The following is an 18,438-nucleotide window of genomic DNA, read 5'->3' on the forward strand; positions in this document are numbered from 1 at the left end:
CTCTTGTGATGCCGGGGAGGCCAGCACATCACAGACCATGGCATCTCATATTGACCTCCTTGTGGGCGCCTTGGTAAACCTGATACCCTGACCTTCTTCCCTTCCCCTCTCTCACAGTGCGCTCGGCCCCAGAATATAGGGAGTGCCTGCTCTGTTCTAGACACCAGTGGTCCAGGTGGTGAGAGAGACGCTCCACAGAAGTTAGGGTTTTATCTAACTGTGCCTGTATCTAGGTCAGTGCTGGCACATAGTAGGTGCTCAGTAAATGCTTACTGACTAAATGGTATGGGAACATATATAATGGCTGCATAATCTGTGTCACTGTTGTGTGTCTGTTATAATGCACCCATCACTGTATTGTAGCTGTAGATGAATATGGGCACAAGGTGCACTTTGTAGGAATCCTGCTGTATACATCTCACCACCCAAGCAGTCTCATATCCTGGACTTTTCCTTGTGGCTCAGCATGTTAAGAACCTGACATAGTGTCCATGATGAAGTGGGTTCAATCCCTGGCCTTGCTCAGTGGGTTAGGGATATGGTGTTGCCGTGAGCTGTGGCTTAGGCCGGCAGCTGCAGCTCTGATTTGACCCCTGGTCTGGAACTTTCATATGCTACAAGTACAGCCCTAAAAAAATAAAAAATAAAACGAAACAGTTTCATACCCTAGTTTTCCCCCTATTTCTTCCTGCTCCAAGTCCCCAAAGGGAGATTAAAAAGAGAAGGCCAAATTTATGCTTGGCCTCAAAACGAACCCTGTTTGCATAGCAGTCCTGATCCAGTCCTGAGCGCTGCTGGTCACAGAGGCAGAAGAAACCTGGAGGGCTTCCCTCATGCACCCTTCCTTGTGCCCCCGCCCCCATGTCCCTTGAGCCGTCTCTGGCCAGGGCCTTGTTTCGTCCTCCCCAGGGAGATTGTTGGGGGCACTGCATCCATTTCCCCTAATGGCTTGGTGTCTGCAATCAGCTATGCTGTTTGGTTTTTGAGTTGAAGCGGGAAAGGCTTGCTGATTGCTGATTACACAGACTCACATTTGCCAAATCTGTCTCCTCAGGAGGTTCCCGCTGAGCCTGGTGTGCATTCCCAGGCAGATGGAGGATGGGGCACAGAGGGCAAAGGGGCAGCGTGGGTGGTGTGGCAGGTCCCCAGAACCATACCCCCCATCTGGCAATGGGTTTCTTGTTCTTAACTCTCCTCCACGCTGTTGTTAATTCACCTGTCAGCCGACCTTGCTTCCCACCATGTCTTTCCTCCGTACATGGTAAAAAAAACTTTTCACCCCAGTCCTGCATTCCCACCTCCTATTCTCTGTGACCTGGGCATCTCTGCTCATGATGTGGGGACACCCATCCAGGGGCTCCTCATTCTCCTCTGAGAATTAAATGATAGTCACGTTGCCATTGGCCGTGCCTTTTATCTCCGTCATGCTCGCTTGGCCCTCACAACAGCCCTGAGAAGGGGGCTACTACTCTCCCCATTTTACCCATGGAGAGCAGAGTCAAGGCTGACCTTCCTAAAGCTCACACAGCCAGTGAGTGGTAGAGCTGGGATTCGAACCCAGGCATCCTGCTCCAGAGCCTACCTTCACTTTCATGATATTATGGATCTGATGCATCTCAGGTCCCCATTTCCTCTACTCACCTGCTTAATCCCGATTTAGAGCCAATCATCCAAGACCCAGTGCCCACCCTGTCCCTGTCCTCTGCCCCCCAGGAGGCTCCCTGCCAGTTGAGACTGTAGGACCTTGTGGCATGATGTTGACCTGGGCCAAGGGTCACCCAAGCTCAACCGAGAGGGGACGTCTGGGCTCTTGTCTCCTCTCTCAGCCCATGTGGTGTAAGGGCTCTCAGCTGGGAGCCTAAGACCTGGGTGCCCAGTCTCCCAGCCGTGCAACCTTGGGGAGGCCTTTAGGTGCTTGGCGGTCCATTTTCCTACCTTTGCAGTGAACATCCACCACATGCCCGAAATGGCCCAGATGTGGACGTTAGCTGGCATTTCACATCTTACAAACACCCAGGTGCCTCGTCCCCTCCGCCTCTGAGTGATGCCATCATCCCAGCCCACTAGTAGGGAGTGGAGCCGGGCAATGCTCCTGTGAGCTCCTGGGCCTGTTTACCCAGTGGGTTTCCTAGGTATCTTAGGAGCTAACAGGCTGGTGTCCTGGGCGAGCACCCACCATGCAGTCCCACCATGTGTGTGATTTCCTCTGACAAGCCTCCTGCCTGCCCCCCCCCCCCCGCCTCCAACCATCTCTCACCTCATTAACACCAAGATGGGGGTGTCACAGCCAGCAGCTTCAATCAGCTGCAGGGGACTGCCAGCCCCTCTGCAAACCCCCTCCTGTCCATGCCACCCCTCCCTTCTCTCCCCAGCTGGACTTGGCCCTTCAGCTCCCTTGGTCTTTGCTCACTCTCTCTCTGAAATTGGAAAAGACTCAAAATCAGTTGAAAGGCACAGAATTAAGGTACCATGAATGGACAGGCAGATCTGCTGCACAGAGCTGAGCATGTCCCCATAAAATAGAGCAGCCCTGGTCCTGGATGACTTTCACTGGGGTGCAAAGACACAGCCCCAGAAAGATGACTGGCCTGGAAGCAGGGCAGACCAGGGTTCTGCTCCTTACTGGCCTGAGTCACTTCACTGGCCTCAGTTTCTTTGTCTACAAAACAAAGAAAAATGATCCCAGGCTCAGAGAGGAGCTGTGAACTACATTCCCACAACTAACGGGGTGCATGGGGAGCTGCACTTAGATCGACCCTCAACCCTTTTATTTTCATCCCCTCACATTCTCATCAGTTGGTAGAGATGCGTTTCTTAAAACAACAGTCAAAAGATAAATTTGACATAATTAGAGCAGCTTAAAGGAAAAATCCTCTCTTACTGTAACTTCGCTCCCATCCATAAGTATTCTTAGCTCTCGAAGTCTCCCCTCCAGTATGTGTGCTATTTGCATATAGACCTGGGCATGATATTTCCCTGTTCTATTCTGCTTGCTTCACGTTATTTCACAGAAGCATTCCACTTTGCCACGAGCCTTATTTGTAATGTTGATGTCTGCCTAATAGCATCACAGAGACACACCACGATTGCCCTAGCCATTCCCAGTTGTGAGTTTAGAGGCAGCTCTCGGCTTCTCCGTGTCATCACTGGTACCACTCCAAGCATTCTTGGCGATAGAGCCTTGTTCTGTCTTTTGAGTTATCCTTGTAGGATTAATCCCCAGAAGGTGGATTTCTGGGTTTAACCCAGGGTTTCTCAGACTGGATGCCACTGACATTCGTATGAAGTAATGCTCTGGGGTGGGCCACCGGGTGCATGTTGAATGCTGGCCAGCATGCTGGGCCTCCATTCTGTGCCATCAGACTCCCAGCTGTGACAACCAAGTGTCTCTAGACATTGCCCAAGGTCTGCAACCTCAGATGACAGTCATTGTGTGAAAGGGGAGGCGTCTGTGAAAAATGTTACAAATGGAATTCACATTTTCCAGAGAGTCTGGACAAAACCCGATTAGGGCAGAAAGGAATGGGGTAAGCATCAAGAGGAGAGTCAGGCGCACCAAGCTTGAGTTCCAGTTTGGTCAATAAGCCTTTGCTCCCCCAGGCCTCATTTCCTCATCTGTGAAGTGGGAACAATAATAAAGACCTACCTGTCAGGCGTGAGAGGCCTGAGTGGAGTCAGGAACATGAGATGCTGAGCATGGAAGGTTTCTCAGGAATGAGGGAGCCCCACTGGGATTTTCATCTCTGCCTTTGTTGCCTTTGAGGACAGAAAGTTAGGAGAGCGTAGGTGACAGAGTTGAAAGGGACCCATTTTTTTTGTTCTGCTCTCCCCCCAACCTCCTGCTCTGCATCCGTCCCTGGGGTGGAGGCTCAACTTCGAGAACCAGCCTCAGCGACCCTGCTGGGAAAGGCTCATTGGAATCACATATCTACCCCTCCATCCAAGGTGTCTGGAGTCTCCTTGGAGTCTGTCAGGGTGGGTTCAGCACCCCCAGGATGGGTGGGCGGGTGAGTGAGTGAGCTCTGTTCCGGGACCCCCAAGCATCTATTTCCTCCTCTGTAAAATTCAGAGCATCTGTCTGAGGGTCCAGAAGTCCTGCATAGGGAGAGCCCTGTGTGGGTACCCACTGTGTAACGGCCCCAGAGAACACTAGCCCCCTCCCCAACACTCTCGTAGGGGGCTGAGGGTCTTGCCCAAGGCCAACGTGTGCTATGGTCTTTGTCTTCAGGAGAAGTATGTGGAAGAGCTCGCGGCAGTGAGGCAGACTCTCCAGACAGACCTGGAGACGTCCATCCGGCGGATCGCTGATCTGCAGGCAGCCTTGGAAGAGGTGGCGTCCAGCGACAGTGAGACGGAGAGGTAGCCTATGGGGGGTCAGGTGGGGCTGGGCGCAGCAGGTGGGCTGCACCCTGAGGCTCTGCAGTCTTCACAGTGCTCCCACTCTCAGGACTGGGGGTCTGGGGCCACCGCTGCTGGGGGCATGGGAGAGATGGCTGGCTCAGGGGAGGGGCGGCAGGGTGCTTCCCACTGGAGGTGACGTCTCCGTGTTGCTGCTGAAACCCTGAGGCCCGGCTCGCCAAGCCTTTGGAGAGGCAGTCTGAAAGAGTGGCTGCAAAGGGGACTCCAGTGTGTGATCTTGGGGGGGGTTACATGTCCAATCTGGGCCTAATTCCCTCATCTGTAAAGTGGACATAACGCTGTTGTACAGACCACGTGAAATTGCCAGGATTTGACCACTTTTGACCTACAGTCTGGACGTTCTATACACTCAACCCACTCTCTGCCTCCTAGGGTTGTGAGTGAGGGTGAAGTGAGTTGGTAGGTGAACCGTGCCTGGTGCGTGTAAATGCTGCACAGAACAGTGAGTGTTGTTTTACAACAGCTGGTTCAAGGATGCAGGATCAGATGGCTGGGGTTTGGCATGACCCCTCACCTCAGTGTCAGGCCTCTCTCCTTCCTCGGAAGTCAGGCAGGTGCCTTCTCTCTCCACTCGAGTCTCAAGCTGCCATAGGCCACGAGAGGGCCACTCAGCTCAGGGAGTTTGGGGCGTCCTGGCTGGGCACATGGGCCCCAGCTGTCCCACCCATAGTGTGCTGTTCTCCTGAGTGACCTTTGCAGCCATAACATGTTACTTCTGTGGAAGTAAATCACAGCTGCCCATCTTGCTGTGGCATCTCTGCCTCCATCGAGGCCCCTGCAGCCAAGCCTAGGCAACAAGTGAGAGAAAATAGAAGATGAGGAACAGGATAGAGTAACCTTCAGCCGTGGTTCCTCCAGAGCCAGCGAACCACCCCTACACACACCAGGTGGACTGTGCCAGCAGCCAGTCCCTTCTGGTCTTATCTCTGTGGGAGATAGTTTGTGCTGCAGCCAGAACAGTGGAATATCTGACCACAGAGTGCAACCCTCTCCTTTTCTACAGGAGGACCCTGCCCTCCAAGAAGTTCAAGGCCACACAGCATATGCACACCCTATACTGATTTTGTGTGTGTGTGTCTTTTAAGGCCGCACCTGCGGCATATGGAGGTTCCCAGGCAAGGGCTTGAATCTGAGCTGTATCCACCAGCCTGCGCCAGAGCCACAGCAATGCAGGATCCGAGCCGCGTCTGCGACCTACACAGCTCATGGCAACGTCGGATCCTTAACCCACTGAGTGAGGCTGGGGATCGGACCCACACCCTCATGAATACTAGTTGGGTTCGTTAACCGCTGAGCCATGATGGGAACTCCCTCTACACCAGACCTTTGCCTATCACAGCCATCTTCCTAGGGCGAGGGCAGGGCTGGCTGCTGGCTGGTGGGAGGTGTGGGCTTGAGACAGGAGAGAGTTGCCTGTGTGTCTGTGTTAGAACTGACCGTGTCTAGTCCCAATGAAAGACAGGAAGGAAACATACCAACATTATCTAACACTGAGGGAAAGCATTTCTGGTTATTTAAATTTTGGGGTTTTTTAAAGCTTATTTAGATTTTCTCAGATTTCTGCAGTGAACAAACTCACACACCCCTAGCCATACCAGTGCCTGCTTTGAGAGAGTTGCTCATATAAGTCGTGTGCTTTATATCCCTGATCTTAGACCTTGAACACTTCCTGTCTTTGACCAGGTCCTGGCCTGGTCATCAGCTGTTCAGAGGCCTGTGACCTCCAGCTTTCCCATGAAGGTGTTCATTCTCACTCAGCATTCATGTGACCGAGACCCAGTGGACTTGCCTCCAAATAAAGGGCTTTCTCTAGAAAAGCCTCAGTTTATGCAAAAATGGCTTCCTCCTACGTTTTCAGGATTCCTGCCACGCCCTGCTCATTTGCACAGCTGCCCAATGGCTGTGGAATAGCAAATACTGATGCTGCAGCTGCCTCCCGGTTCATGATCACACTCAGGAGCCCCGTCTGCCATCCCCTCCTCCAGTTTTATTAGTGTCATGACAGAACTAACGTTTGCAATTACAAACCCCTCGTGTCCATATTACCCGCTTGATGCTTGGGCTGGCTTTGCCGTTAATAGAAATGCTAGAGCTTTTGCATTAATTATAGTGGGAATTAATGGCTGTGTATGTACTAGGATTGGTTTTGTTTTTTTTTTTTTAAACCAATGAGCAAAACTCTTGAACCACTTTTACGTGCAGAGCAAGAGATTGCTTTTCTAAGAAGCAATACAAGTTCTAAAAACAGCAGAACTGTAAAGAGGCAGATAGTCCGTGCTTGGAGGTGTGGGGACACGCTGGGCAGAAGATGTGATGAGGGACACGGAGCAGAGTCTCACCTAAGGAATGAGGTCCTGGCGGGAGGTCACAGGTGGTTACAGACCTCACTCTGATCTCACACAGGGATCCTCTCAGGCCTTGCCCTCAGCTTCATCCTGAAAGGAGCTACCTTTACCTATCTTTGCTCCAGGTAACAAGCCTCAGACTTGCCTTCCTCGTTCCGAACCAGGTTTTCTGAACTCCAGTCCCTGGGACCCTGGGAATCTATTCTGAACCTTAGCTTTCTGTCTGCCTTTTCATGATCTTTTGTCTCTGGGGCTTCCTATCTTCTCCTGGGCCAGACATCTGATTCCTTTTCCTCATCTGGATCTCTTATGTCTGCCCAGCACCTTTCACTTCCTAATGTCAGAAGGGACCTTGCCCACGTTTCAGGGCTGCGTGAGGGGTGAAATGATCATAGAATGACAGGTATGAAGAAATGCATCTTGTACCTGGACGAGTCCCAGGCGATAAGCAGAATTATTGCAACTGGAAGTGGAGGTGGCAGTGGGGAGGGCAGCAGTGCAGCCTTTCAACAAGCCTGACTGCTAACCAGGGAGGCAGCAGTGCATTGCTGCATGACCTTCAATGAGTTAGCCTCTTTGAGCCTCAGTCTCTTCATCAGTAAGATGGGTTAATAAGTAAGTGGAAGAATACCAACCCCCGGCCCAGCACCATGTACCTGGCATGGGGCTTAGCCCTCTTCAGTTCCATTCATGCATGTGTTCGGTTCTGACCTGTTCCACGCCAGACACTGTGCAGGGTGTTGGTCTTATTCCACTTCCTTTTTGTTACCGTATTCCTCCCAGATAAAGGGAGATTGAATAAGTTGCCTGAGGTTGGACAGAAGTGAAATTCCTGAGGAGCACAGAGTGAAGGATACAGGTGTGGCCTCTGCCTTCATGGCACCCACATTCCAGCAGGCGTGTGTGTGTGCACTTGTATGTGTCCCTGTCTATGAATACAGTGGACACACTGATGCATGAAACACTAGGACACAGCAATAGTTACGAGGGCAGGGGACACGGGGGAATTCTTCTGAGAGGAAGAATTGATGGAAACATGGATGAAAAGAAGGAGCCAGACACGGGAGCCCTGGAGAAGGGTGAGTCAGGGTGGACGAGGAATGTTCTAGGGAGTGAACGTGGACCAGTGTTCCTGAGCAGGATAAATGCTCCCCTACTTCCTCCTTCGCTCTCACTCACCTTTCATTCCCTCTGGAAGGACCCACAGAAGCCTGCTGGGTCCCCGTGGCACCATTGACTACATTATCCGTGGGCCTGCCGTGGCATGAGAACATGAGGCTTCTTGTTCAGGTTAGATTCGGAATTGCAGGGCAGTCCCAGCAGAGCATCACATGAGCACAGCCCTCTGGGCCCAGGCCATAAGCCCATGGAGCCAGCCCTGAGACCAGGGCTCCTTAGTAAGCATCTCTTAATTCTCACAGGCCTTGGTCCTGACTCCCTGTCTTGTGTCTTAGATTTGAAACATGGAACATAGGTTTCAATAATGGCACAGGAGTGGGGGCAGACTGGGGAAGAATCACCCACAGAGAAGTCTCAACACCTTTCAGAGAATTACTACCATACAAACCATGTTGCCTGGCCGCCACGCAGTTCAGTCGGTGACCACCAGTGAAAAGAGCTGTGTGTGCATTGCTGGGTTGTAGAGCCACCATCTGGAGCAGGGTCCCAGCTCTCACCCCGGTGCTGGCCTGTGCACTTCCCAGGCTGGCAGCTCTGCACTGAGCTCCCCTCTTAATTGTGTCATTGCTTTGGGGTAAGAGGTTTGGATGGGAGCCTGAGGGACAGATCTGAGGTACCTCTCCAAAGTGAGCTCTCAATTAGGATTCAAACCCACCCCGGGAGGGAGAGAGAGAAAGAACGGTGCTTCAGCTGGAGGTGAGGTTCTTTGAGAGACTTGTTCAAATTATGAAAAGTCACATTTCCCCATGTTGGGAATTAGATCTGAGTGTAACAGGCCTTCTAGGCTGGAAGCGTGGCTACGTGCTCAGAAAGCCAGGTGGCCTGTGCGGCAGCATTTAAACGTGTGCTCTCAGCACCAGGGCCCTTGCGTTGTAACATAGACTGCAGCGTCAACCTTCTTAGATTAATGGAGAAATGCTTTAAGCTGTTCCCCCGGGCCCGGAGCATGCTCATTACTCATGGAGGGTGGGATGCGTTAGCTGACAGCCCCATCTATTCCTAGCCCAGGGTCTGCGGCAGCTCCTTCGTTCGCCAGGAGTTTGGGATGTGGTGGGGAGGAGTGTGGAGAGGTCAGTGGATGACCTCTGACTCCTGGGTCAGCTGAGAGTGTATCCATGCCAGCTGGTCCCACCTGAGATGAATGATTTGGAAAGGAATCCTCTATTGCCGTGTTGGTGTAAGTTATACATTTTCCAGCCTACGTCCTTTTAACTTGGCTAAAACAAGCTGCAATTGGACAAGAAGAAAGACCTAGGTCAAACCAAAGATCACTGCTGCCACTGAGGCCATGGTTCTGAGGTGATTAGTGGTCCCATGCTCTGACAAGACTGTGAAAGTCCCACTATATTGTAGGACGGGCTCTGGAACTGCCCACATCTCTTTTTCCACAACTCTCTTACCTTCTGATTTTGCTTAGAAGGAATAGCTTAAAGCATTTCTCCATTTTTCCAAGATGTTCCAAATTACATTGCAGGGCCCTAGTGCAGGATAGCACATGATTAAATGAGGCTGCAGGGGACACCTGTCTTTCTAAGCATCTTCCTAGCTTGGAAAGCCTGACTACCTAGCTAGTAGGGTACTTGGGGAGTGAGGGCTCCAAACTGCTTTGTTTACTCTGGCATTACAAGCCATAATGAGCATCGTGCTAATAAGTACTCCTTCCTGAGGACTTGCTTCATGCCGGACCACACAACTTAACATGTTGTACATACACACAACAGCTCTCTGAGGTTGGTACCATTATCGCCCCTAGTTTACAGATGAAGAAACTGGAGCTTAGAAAAGTCAAAAAAGTCACCCAGTAGTTGGTGGGGCTATGATCTGATTTCCATGCTGACGCCACCACCTACACTTGTCAAGCCTACGCCTCCTTCCCCCTTTCTCTGGTCAAGGTCTTTGTTCTCTGCCACATATCTGGCCTGTCATTCCGGTGAGCTTGGGTCTGTTGCTGTGATGTGGAGCCAGTATATTTGTGTATTACTTGTTAGGCAGTGCTTGCATCCAGACTGGAGCTGTCTGGTGAAGAAGCACCCAAAAGGAATACAACATTTAATTACTTCCCTTGCTCATCAGCCGTCCTCCTTTCCACAAATAACCTGGCCCAAGTTCTTCTTGAAAAGGTACATGCCCCGAGGCAAGAGAAAGAACCACTGACCCCATTTCAGGAGATGAGGGAAAAACCAAGGGACCCCCTGTCAGTTTCCAGTTCTGGCTGCACTGCCAGGGAGGTCAGGACCATGGACAGGCCACCAGCTCCTCCTGGGCCTCTGCTTACCCACCACAGGTTAACAACATCTCATTGTCTTCATCATCATCAATAAGCACCTCCTGTGTGGGGACAGGCAAACACAGATCCACCTCATGGAGCTTGAGGTCCACAGACTCCTTGTGGTGGAAGAGTCAGTGTGTTTTAAACTCTCTTCTTTAAGAACCTCCTTCTTAAAGCAAATTCCTACAGAAAACCCTAGCTTAGGATGGAGTGCAGCCTCTGACTGGAGTGAGAGAGGAAGGTTCCCCCTGGGTGGACTCAGTGTTTAAATTTTCCTCCTTCTGAAAGGGCTCTTTCCCCCCACACTAGAGACTCCTTGACTTTAAGATGTCCAGTTGTGCCAGACAGTTTACACCAGCCCATGCCTTGACTGGTTACATTGTTCTCTAAAAATGTTCCTGTGCTGAGTTCAATTAAAAATTGTCATTCGGCCCAATGAAGTAGGTGAGGAAGTCTCCCTGGCTGCCCAGACCTTGTCTCCTGCAAAGTTCCAGGCCAGTCACCCTAGGATTATGGAAACATGAGGTTGCCTGGACACCCATCAGGATCTCTGGGCAGCCTTTTTTAATCCAGACTCATGGAATCCTGTGGCAGACAATGGGCCTGAAGCCCATCCCTCTCTGGCATCTTGCCTCAAGTCCCAGCCCTACTGTAGCCGGTGTTTGTCCAGCCTCCCCGCTTGTGGACCCGAGAAACCTGTTTACAACTGTATACAACTGTATACAACTCACCCTCTCTGTTTTTGAGGCCCTGCTGCATCATTTGAACTCTGTGGCTTGGGCCACAAGACTCCTCAGTTCTTTTTCTCTTTCTATGAGCGTTTCAGAAGATGTAGCCCTATTCACTCAGACCCCTCTGGATGTTTCCCGTGGGCCCTCACCTAGCACATTCTAGCTTCTTTGGTCAGCTGGAACCAGCATCCTTAACTGGAGTCTATGAACAAATAGGTCAAGGGCAGGTGTGTCCATGCATGAGTTCTAAGAGAGTATACCATGAACCCTCAGGTATTGCACTAAAATTTGAGTCCGCATTTGTACATTTGGGGAAATGGAAGTTCCATAGTCTTCATAAAAGATGCTTATAAAGGACCGAACCTCCTGTTCTCAGGCCTAAGTGCATCCTCTCCATTGCATCTAATTTTCAGGCATCCAAGCTAGACAAGGCCTCAGCATGTTGGTGCAAAGGCCTCACTTCACAGATGGGGACATTTGACGCCCTGAACAGGGAAGAGAGGAAGCCAAGGCCACACAGTGAGGGCACTAGGACTCGGTCACCTTTCCTTACGGTCTAGTGTTCCCAGACTCAGGTCACCTGTGGGAATAGAGCTGCTTCTGCTCACATCAACTGCTTCACTTAAAGTTTTTGCTGTTAAGTGTTTTTAAATAGTTTGTTAAAAAGCTGTATCAAAAATTTTATGTAGATCCTTAAGATTTAGAGTCACAAAGATACTCTATTGCAGGGGTTTTCTATCACTGCTGGAGCAAATGAACACAAATTTAGTGGCTGCCATAACAAATTAGCTCAAATTTCATTGCTTATTATCTTATAGTTCTGTTAATTAGTTAGAAGTCTTACATAGATATCTCTGGGCTAAAATAAAATCTAGGTGTTAGCAGAGCTGTGTTCCTCCTGGAGGCGCTGGGGAGAATCGATTTCCTTGCCTCTTACAGTTTCTAGAGGCACCCACGGTCCTTGGCTTGTAGGCCCTTCCATCCTCAAAGCCAGAAATGTCCCATCTCTGACTGTTCTTTCACAGCCACTTCTCCCTCAGATGACATCTGGGGACCGTTCTCTGCTGTTAAGGATTGGAGTCATTAGACTGGGCCCACTCCCTACCCCTGGATAATTCAGGATAGCCTCCCTGTCTCAAGATCTGTAACCTTAACCACATCTGCAAAGTCCCTCCTAACCTGTCAGGAAACACAGTCACAGGTTCTTGGGATTAGGGATGAGGATGCTGACATCTTTGACATCTTCGAGGTCTTCCACCTCTCAAAGGGTCATTCACAAAAGATGCTTTTTGTTATACTGGAGAGGTTAACAAATTTTCCTTTAAAAGGCCAGATAGTAAATGTTTTAGGCTGTTCAGGCCATGTGTCCTCCAGTGCAGGCACTCTGCTCAGCCACCGTGGAGCAAAAGCAGCCATGGCCAAAATGCAGATGAGGGAGGGTGGCTGTGTTCCATTAAAACTTTTTATAAAAGCAGATGTGTAGGTCATATTTGGCCCATGGCTGTCATTTACAGACCCCTTTTCTTTTGGACTCACCAGGCATTGTCTGAGAGAACTCCTGGTCTGGCCTGAGCCCTGGGGCTAAAGGGACAAATAAGTCATATCCTTGGCCTGTGAGAGGCTCTTGTAGTCTGCTGGGGATGGGGAGATGTTAGTAAAAGCCCCAAGAGTCCTTGAGGTCCTTGAGGGCAGGGACCAAGGAGCTGCAGGTGCATCCCTCAGAGGAGATAGCCAGCTCCCGGTGAAAAATAAAGCTGAGAGATCCCAGCCAGAGGAACCAGGATTAGAAGGATGGCTCAGGTGTCTGAGGTTTGTGGTTTTGCTGTCTGCACCCATGTATTGGCCAGTTGCACTCTGATAAAAGCATGGGCCTGGTAGCTCTTACAGAACCTGGCATGCAGTGCTGTCTGACCTTAGACAAGGGTGTCAGCTTTCTCAGCTCTACAGTGGAGATAGGCAAGATGGTTCAGTGAGATCGTGTGTAAGGCGTATTTGTTGAACCAAGGGATGATCCCCAAAGAATAGCTGCTATTGTAATTAGTTTCAGAGTTTCCTAGAATGTGCCAGGAAAGCCAACTGCTGCTGCCCCATGTCTGATTTGCAAGCACTCACAAAGAATATAAAGCAAATGCCTTGCTCATTGACAACTATGATGCTATTAATATCAGTACTAGTTGTATTAAAATAAGAGTAGTGGTAATGGTTGCTCCCCTTTAATTAACACTGTTTATTTGCCAAGAACCATGCTGAGAGCTTTATAAGGGTTATCTCACTTAGTCTGCTCCATGACTCTGGAGGTGGAGGCCCATTATTAGCTACATTTTACAAAGGAGCTCAGGAGGCTCAGAGAAGGCAAGCAACTTGCCTAAGATCACACAGTGGCAATTGGAAGTGAGACTCAAACAAACCCAGGTTTGTTTAACATCAAAGACCATGTTCTCCCCCAGCCCCTGGCAACTCAAGGATAACAGACTCTGTCTTGTGCCTCTTTCTAGTGTCCAGACAGCAGTGGACTGTGGTGGCAGTGGAAGAAAAGAGATGTAAGTTAACCCCGAGTAGAACTTAGCCAGTCACACAGAAGCCAAAGACGAGCCCCTGGCTCTCTGTGTCCAGTTTGCAGAGGGAACACCCACTCCCACCTGGAAAATTATCCACACTGCCCCTGAGACCTCTGACGCCATGGCCACAACGTATAGAACTGGGGACATGCTATTGAACTGTCCAACTTATGTAGACAAACAGAAGCCCATGACTTACCATGCCACTGTCCTCAGACTCCTTCAGTGGCTGCCACTTGCCTCAGGATGACATTTCAACCCTGTACCTTCTGACCCTTACTTTCCCTCTACCTGGGACTCTTACCTTTCCTGTCATCCATGCCCTCCATACCTGTGTGGATGTGCTTCCTCCCACCTGAAGTTCTTTACTCCAGGCCTGCATGGCCCAGCCCTAACCTCAGACAAGCTCCACTGCCAGTACTTGGTTCCTTCCCTTCTACCTCCAAGAAGCAACTCAAGGCTCCCTCCTCATCCTCCTTAGAACCTATCCTCTGTCCCTAGCTACAGGACTGATCATTTTCTTTTTTATTTCATGGATATTTATATGGCTGTCTACTCTGCTAAAATGGGATCTTGAAGGCAAGGTCAATGTTAGTTTCCTGTTTATAGTTCCTTCCCATGGTACCTGGCATAGAGTGTTCTATAAACAAATGAATACATTCATGTGTATATGAATTTATTTTATATAATATATATTTGAGTGAATATATCAGCCAGAAGATAAAATAGCCATTGACTGCTCACATCAATGAGAGGCCCACGCAGTCCCTCCCTGTGCTGCTTTCAGAAATTGGGGGCATATAAATAAAGTCCTTATCCATGAAGACATTCTAGGCAAGGTGGGCAAGGAGTTAAGACCTGCTACACTCCATGAACATATCATTTGATATGACATTCAGTGCCAAATTTTACTCCAAAATTGGAGATACCTCAGCATCAATATTAGAGTGTTCATCTTCCCGAAGAAGAGCAAAGGTGATTAGCATGGGCATTGGAATTGGAGGGACCAGGGTTTGCGTCCCAACGGCATCACTACTAACTGGGTAACCTTGGTCAAGACCCAGCTGGCCTCGCCAGGTCCCATTACTCTCATCTATGTCATAGGTGCAGCACTGGCTCCCCCTCTCAGAGATGGTGTTGGGAGCATTGATCAATACTGTACATGTCAGCACTTAGCACAATGTCTGGCTTACGCAAAGGGGTGGATGTCAAGTTATTGCTGTTACTGTGGTTATCATCATGTTGAAAGCCTCTTGCATTCTGGTTCTAGAGATAACGTCTCCATCCTCAGCTCCCAGCCAGAGGGCAGTCTGCAGTCCTGGTTGAGTTGTACTCTGTCCCTGGCCACAGACACCGCAAGGACCCCATCTCGACAGTCAGCCATCAGCAGCCGTATCCTCAGCCCCAGGTAGGTATCTCCCTGCTGCCTCTGGATGACCAGCAGCTCAAAGACTCTCTGACTTTGAAGGCCGTTGTTCAAGTCTTCCATTTCTCTGTGTCCTAGGCAAGGACAAGTATGGTGCAGTTTGAGGTATGACCCTGTCACTTCCTAGCTGTGTGACTTTAGGCAGATCAGTTACCATCTCTGCACCTTCATGTCCTTATCTGTAAAACAGGAAATATAATTGTATTTACTGCCCCAAACAGTTGATATGATGAGGATCTAATACAGCCTTCCCTCAAACATGGTTTTCCAGATGATTTTAGATAGCGTGGGGTGAACATTTTTTTTTGAAATAGCTGTGGAATTGTTATAGTTGTTTTCTATCTAAGGCAAGTCCTACTAGTTTCCCATTTATAGATAATTTTTGGATATAAGTTTTTCTTTATGAACATATTTACCTAAAGGTTTTTGGTTTTGTTTCTCTTAATGGGGAGTCCATGCAAAGGTAGGTAGGCTGGATGATTTCTTCCTTGGAGATTCAGCTTTGCTCCTACAGTCAGAGGAGACACCTGCAGTTATGGCCTATGGGACCCTCACGAGTCTATAGGACCCTCCCACAAACGGACCCTGGGACTCTGTTGTAGGACTTCAATCCATCTTTCCTCTTGCTATTCAGCTCTGTTCCTTTCGGCTCATTTGATTTTCCTTGCCAAGGGTGACCCTCTTGTAATTAGGAGCTAATGGCCATAAATCAGAAATTATAGATTAAGCAGATGTGTAATTAAGATGAAATGCACACCGTTTGTGTGATAACAAAAGAACCAATGTGATAAGATAGAAGGAAGAAATCACAGACTAATGGCGCAAACCCAGACAACCCCTTCCTGGCTTGAAACACGCTTGCTCTGTAGCAGGGGGTTGTCTCTACAAAAAGAACAAGGTGGAAGTTCACACCTGCCTTTCGGGCCTATTCGGCAAATGGCAAATGGCAAAATGTCTGGTGCGGTGTCTGCAGAGAATCTTAGATTTGATGTCGAAAATATCAAAGGGAGGCTGTGAAAATGGGGTGCATCGGGGCGTTAATTAAAGAGAGATTATCTGATTACTGCCCTTAATTAAAAACAAAGACCTGTGTGGAGAAAGAGCCATGTCCTCTATGAACTCCAGATGACAAGGACTTTTTCTCTCCAAATAACTAAATACCTGGTTTTCCCCATCAGCCAGTGTGTAAGGCAGCAGAAGCAGAACTGGAGGTGGCTGGAGCTGCTTGTGAGAGCTCATTAGCATAATCCCCATGTTTCATGATTGTAATTATATGAGGGCGCATGAGAAGGGCCTTTAGCCCTTGGATTATAGCCCCTGTGCAGGTGGGAGACGGGAGGCTGCAGTGGTTTTAGTACATGGAAGTATGAGCATTGAGGTTCCAATCTCATATTTGCTCCTCTGCAGCTGTGAGATTTAGGACAAGTTGCTTAACTTCTCTCTTCGTGTTTTCTTTTGAGTAAATCATTGTCCAGGTTAATCAGAGGATTCACTCAGAGCTGGGCACCTAGAAAGAGCTCACAAAAGTAGCTGCTTTGTAACCCCAGGAGGTGGATGTCATTACCCCTGTGTTACAGAAGAGGAATCTCAGGCCCAGAGATGAGGGATCAACTGATTCTGGCAAAAGTGGTCACAACCAGGGAGTTCCCATCGTGGCTCAGCATTAATGAACCCAACGAGTATCCATGAGGACTGGGATTCAATCTCTGGCCTTGCTCAGTGGGTTAAGGATCCAGCATGGCCGTGAACTGTGGTGCAGGTTGCAGGCACAGCTTGAATCTGGCATTGCTGTGGCTGTGGTGTAGGCCTGCAGCTGTAGCTCCAATTTGATCTCTAGCCTGGGAACTTCCATATGCCTTGGGCGCAGCCCTACAAAGACAAAAAAAAAAAAAAAAAAAAAAAAAAAAAAAGGTTACAACTGCTGCTCCCATAGCTGCACCTTGGGCAGGGTGGTCCTCAGCACCCCCAGGCACCCCTCTCTCCCTCCAAGTCCTCACCCTCATCCAGCCTCAGTTCAAAGCAGAGGTGCCTACACCAGGAACAGTGGTGTGGGGCAGGAGGCGAGAAGGGACCATAAGCTCCATCAGTTTTCTTCATGTTGGTGTCCCTAGGGCTGGCACACAGATGGTGCTCAATAAATATTTATTTAATTAATAACTGACCATAATATCAACTCTTGAGCAGAAATATTAACTGTATTTGGTCACAGCTCAACACTGACTGTGACTTAGAGAGGGTCAGTAATTTGTTCCATGTCATTCAGCAGGTTTGAATCCCTCCAAAACCTGTATTTGTATTTACCACCCTGCTGTGACTCTCTGATGTTTATCCAGGAGGTGGATCACTCACCTGGCAAAGTTGACTGGCAGAGAGTTGGCCCATTATTAATATTAAAACTGCATAAGGATCATTGTTCAACATTCAGCATCCATTGAAAAGATGTTTATTAAGTGCCTACTGAGTGTCAGACTCCATGGCATTAAGCCCTGAAAATTTCGAGCCTTGTCCTTGGAAATGTTTACAATGTAAAGATTCTAGGACTTCTGAGTTATAAGGGACCACTAGCATTATTTAGTCCAAATTGCTCAGTATATAAATGGGGAAAACTAAGGTCCACAAAGGGAAATATCTTACCCAAGTTTATAGTAAGGACTGACCTAGTTCAGGTGCCTTGACCTCCAGCTCTATAATCCACAAATACTTACCTTTTTCAGGAACTTAGAATGTAACTAAGAAGGATACAGTTCCCTTGACCACCACCCCAGCCCCAACTCCCTTCCCAAAGGTATCCACCATCTTCAGTTTGGTGTGTATCCTTCCATACCTTTCTCTGCATTTGTGAACATACATGTACTTGTAACAAATACATAGCATGTCTGTGGGCTTTTAAAAAGCGTAAATGATATGATGCTGTACTATCTGTATTATGCTATACATGCAGTCTTACAATGTACCTCTTTTCTTCAACACAAAGTACCTTGGAGACCTCTCCCCGTCAGTACACACAAGTCTATCTTATTCCTTCAAGTTCCTGCAGAAGATCTGAAAATGATACCATGGTTTGTGTAACTGCAATCTTCTTGTTTTACTTTTAGTTGATTTCAGGGTATTTGCTATTCGCCTGGGCCTTTAAAAACCCCACATCCTTAAGCACACAGGCTAGTGGTTCTCTGGGTCAAAGGGCATTTGCATTTTGAAGTTGACTAGATGCTGCCAGACCATCCCAGTGTTCTTTCTGCTGGGAGGTAGTACACAATAGAGTACTAGGGTCCTGGAGCCCCTCCCCTTCTACCTGGCCCATCCCAGGGCTCTGAAAATGAGTCTCTTGGACATTTCCAATTTGACTGAGAAAGAAGGTCACTCTAAAAACAGAAGAGAGAGAGAAAGCAGTGTTCTGCCAAAAAAATAAAAGCATTCCCCATATTATTTATATGGGGACGTCAGCTCAAGAGAAATACGCCTAAAGCTTTATGATTTACAGCCCAGGAATCATGCAGCTGCCGCTAATAAA

The 18,438-nt window shown here is 48.9% G+C and overlaps 1 protein-coding gene across 5 annotated transcripts in view; it reads left to right on the top strand.

Annotated features, from left to right (window-relative positions):
• MYO18B (myosin XVIIIB) overlaps positions 1 to 18,438 on the top strand; it is a 237,319-nt gene that overhangs the window by 199,874 nt on the left and 19,007 nt on the right. For all 5 annotated transcript variants that reach the window (XM_084994645.1, XM_084994642.1, XM_084994641.1 and 2 more), the window contains exons 40-42: positions 4,229 to 4,359; positions 13,439 to 13,483; positions 14,772 to 14,909. In XM_084994645.1, the coding sequence (XP_084850771.1) occupies positions 4,229 to 4,359; positions 13,439 to 13,483; positions 14,772 to 14,909 (314 nt within the window). The remainder of the gene's footprint in view (positions 1 to 4,228; positions 4,360 to 13,438; positions 13,484 to 14,771; positions 14,910 to 18,438) is intronic.

The sequence above is a fragment of the Sus scrofa genome, chromosome 14, assembly GCF_054392235.1.
Source record: "Sus scrofa isolate SSC_HxYL_T2T_F1_AM1 chromosome 14, Sscrofa_HxYL_maternal_Yorkshire_Landrace_v2.0, whole genome shotgun sequence".
NCBI classification, from domain to species: domain Eukaryota; kingdom Metazoa; phylum Chordata; class Mammalia; order Artiodactyla; family Suidae; genus Sus; species Sus scrofa.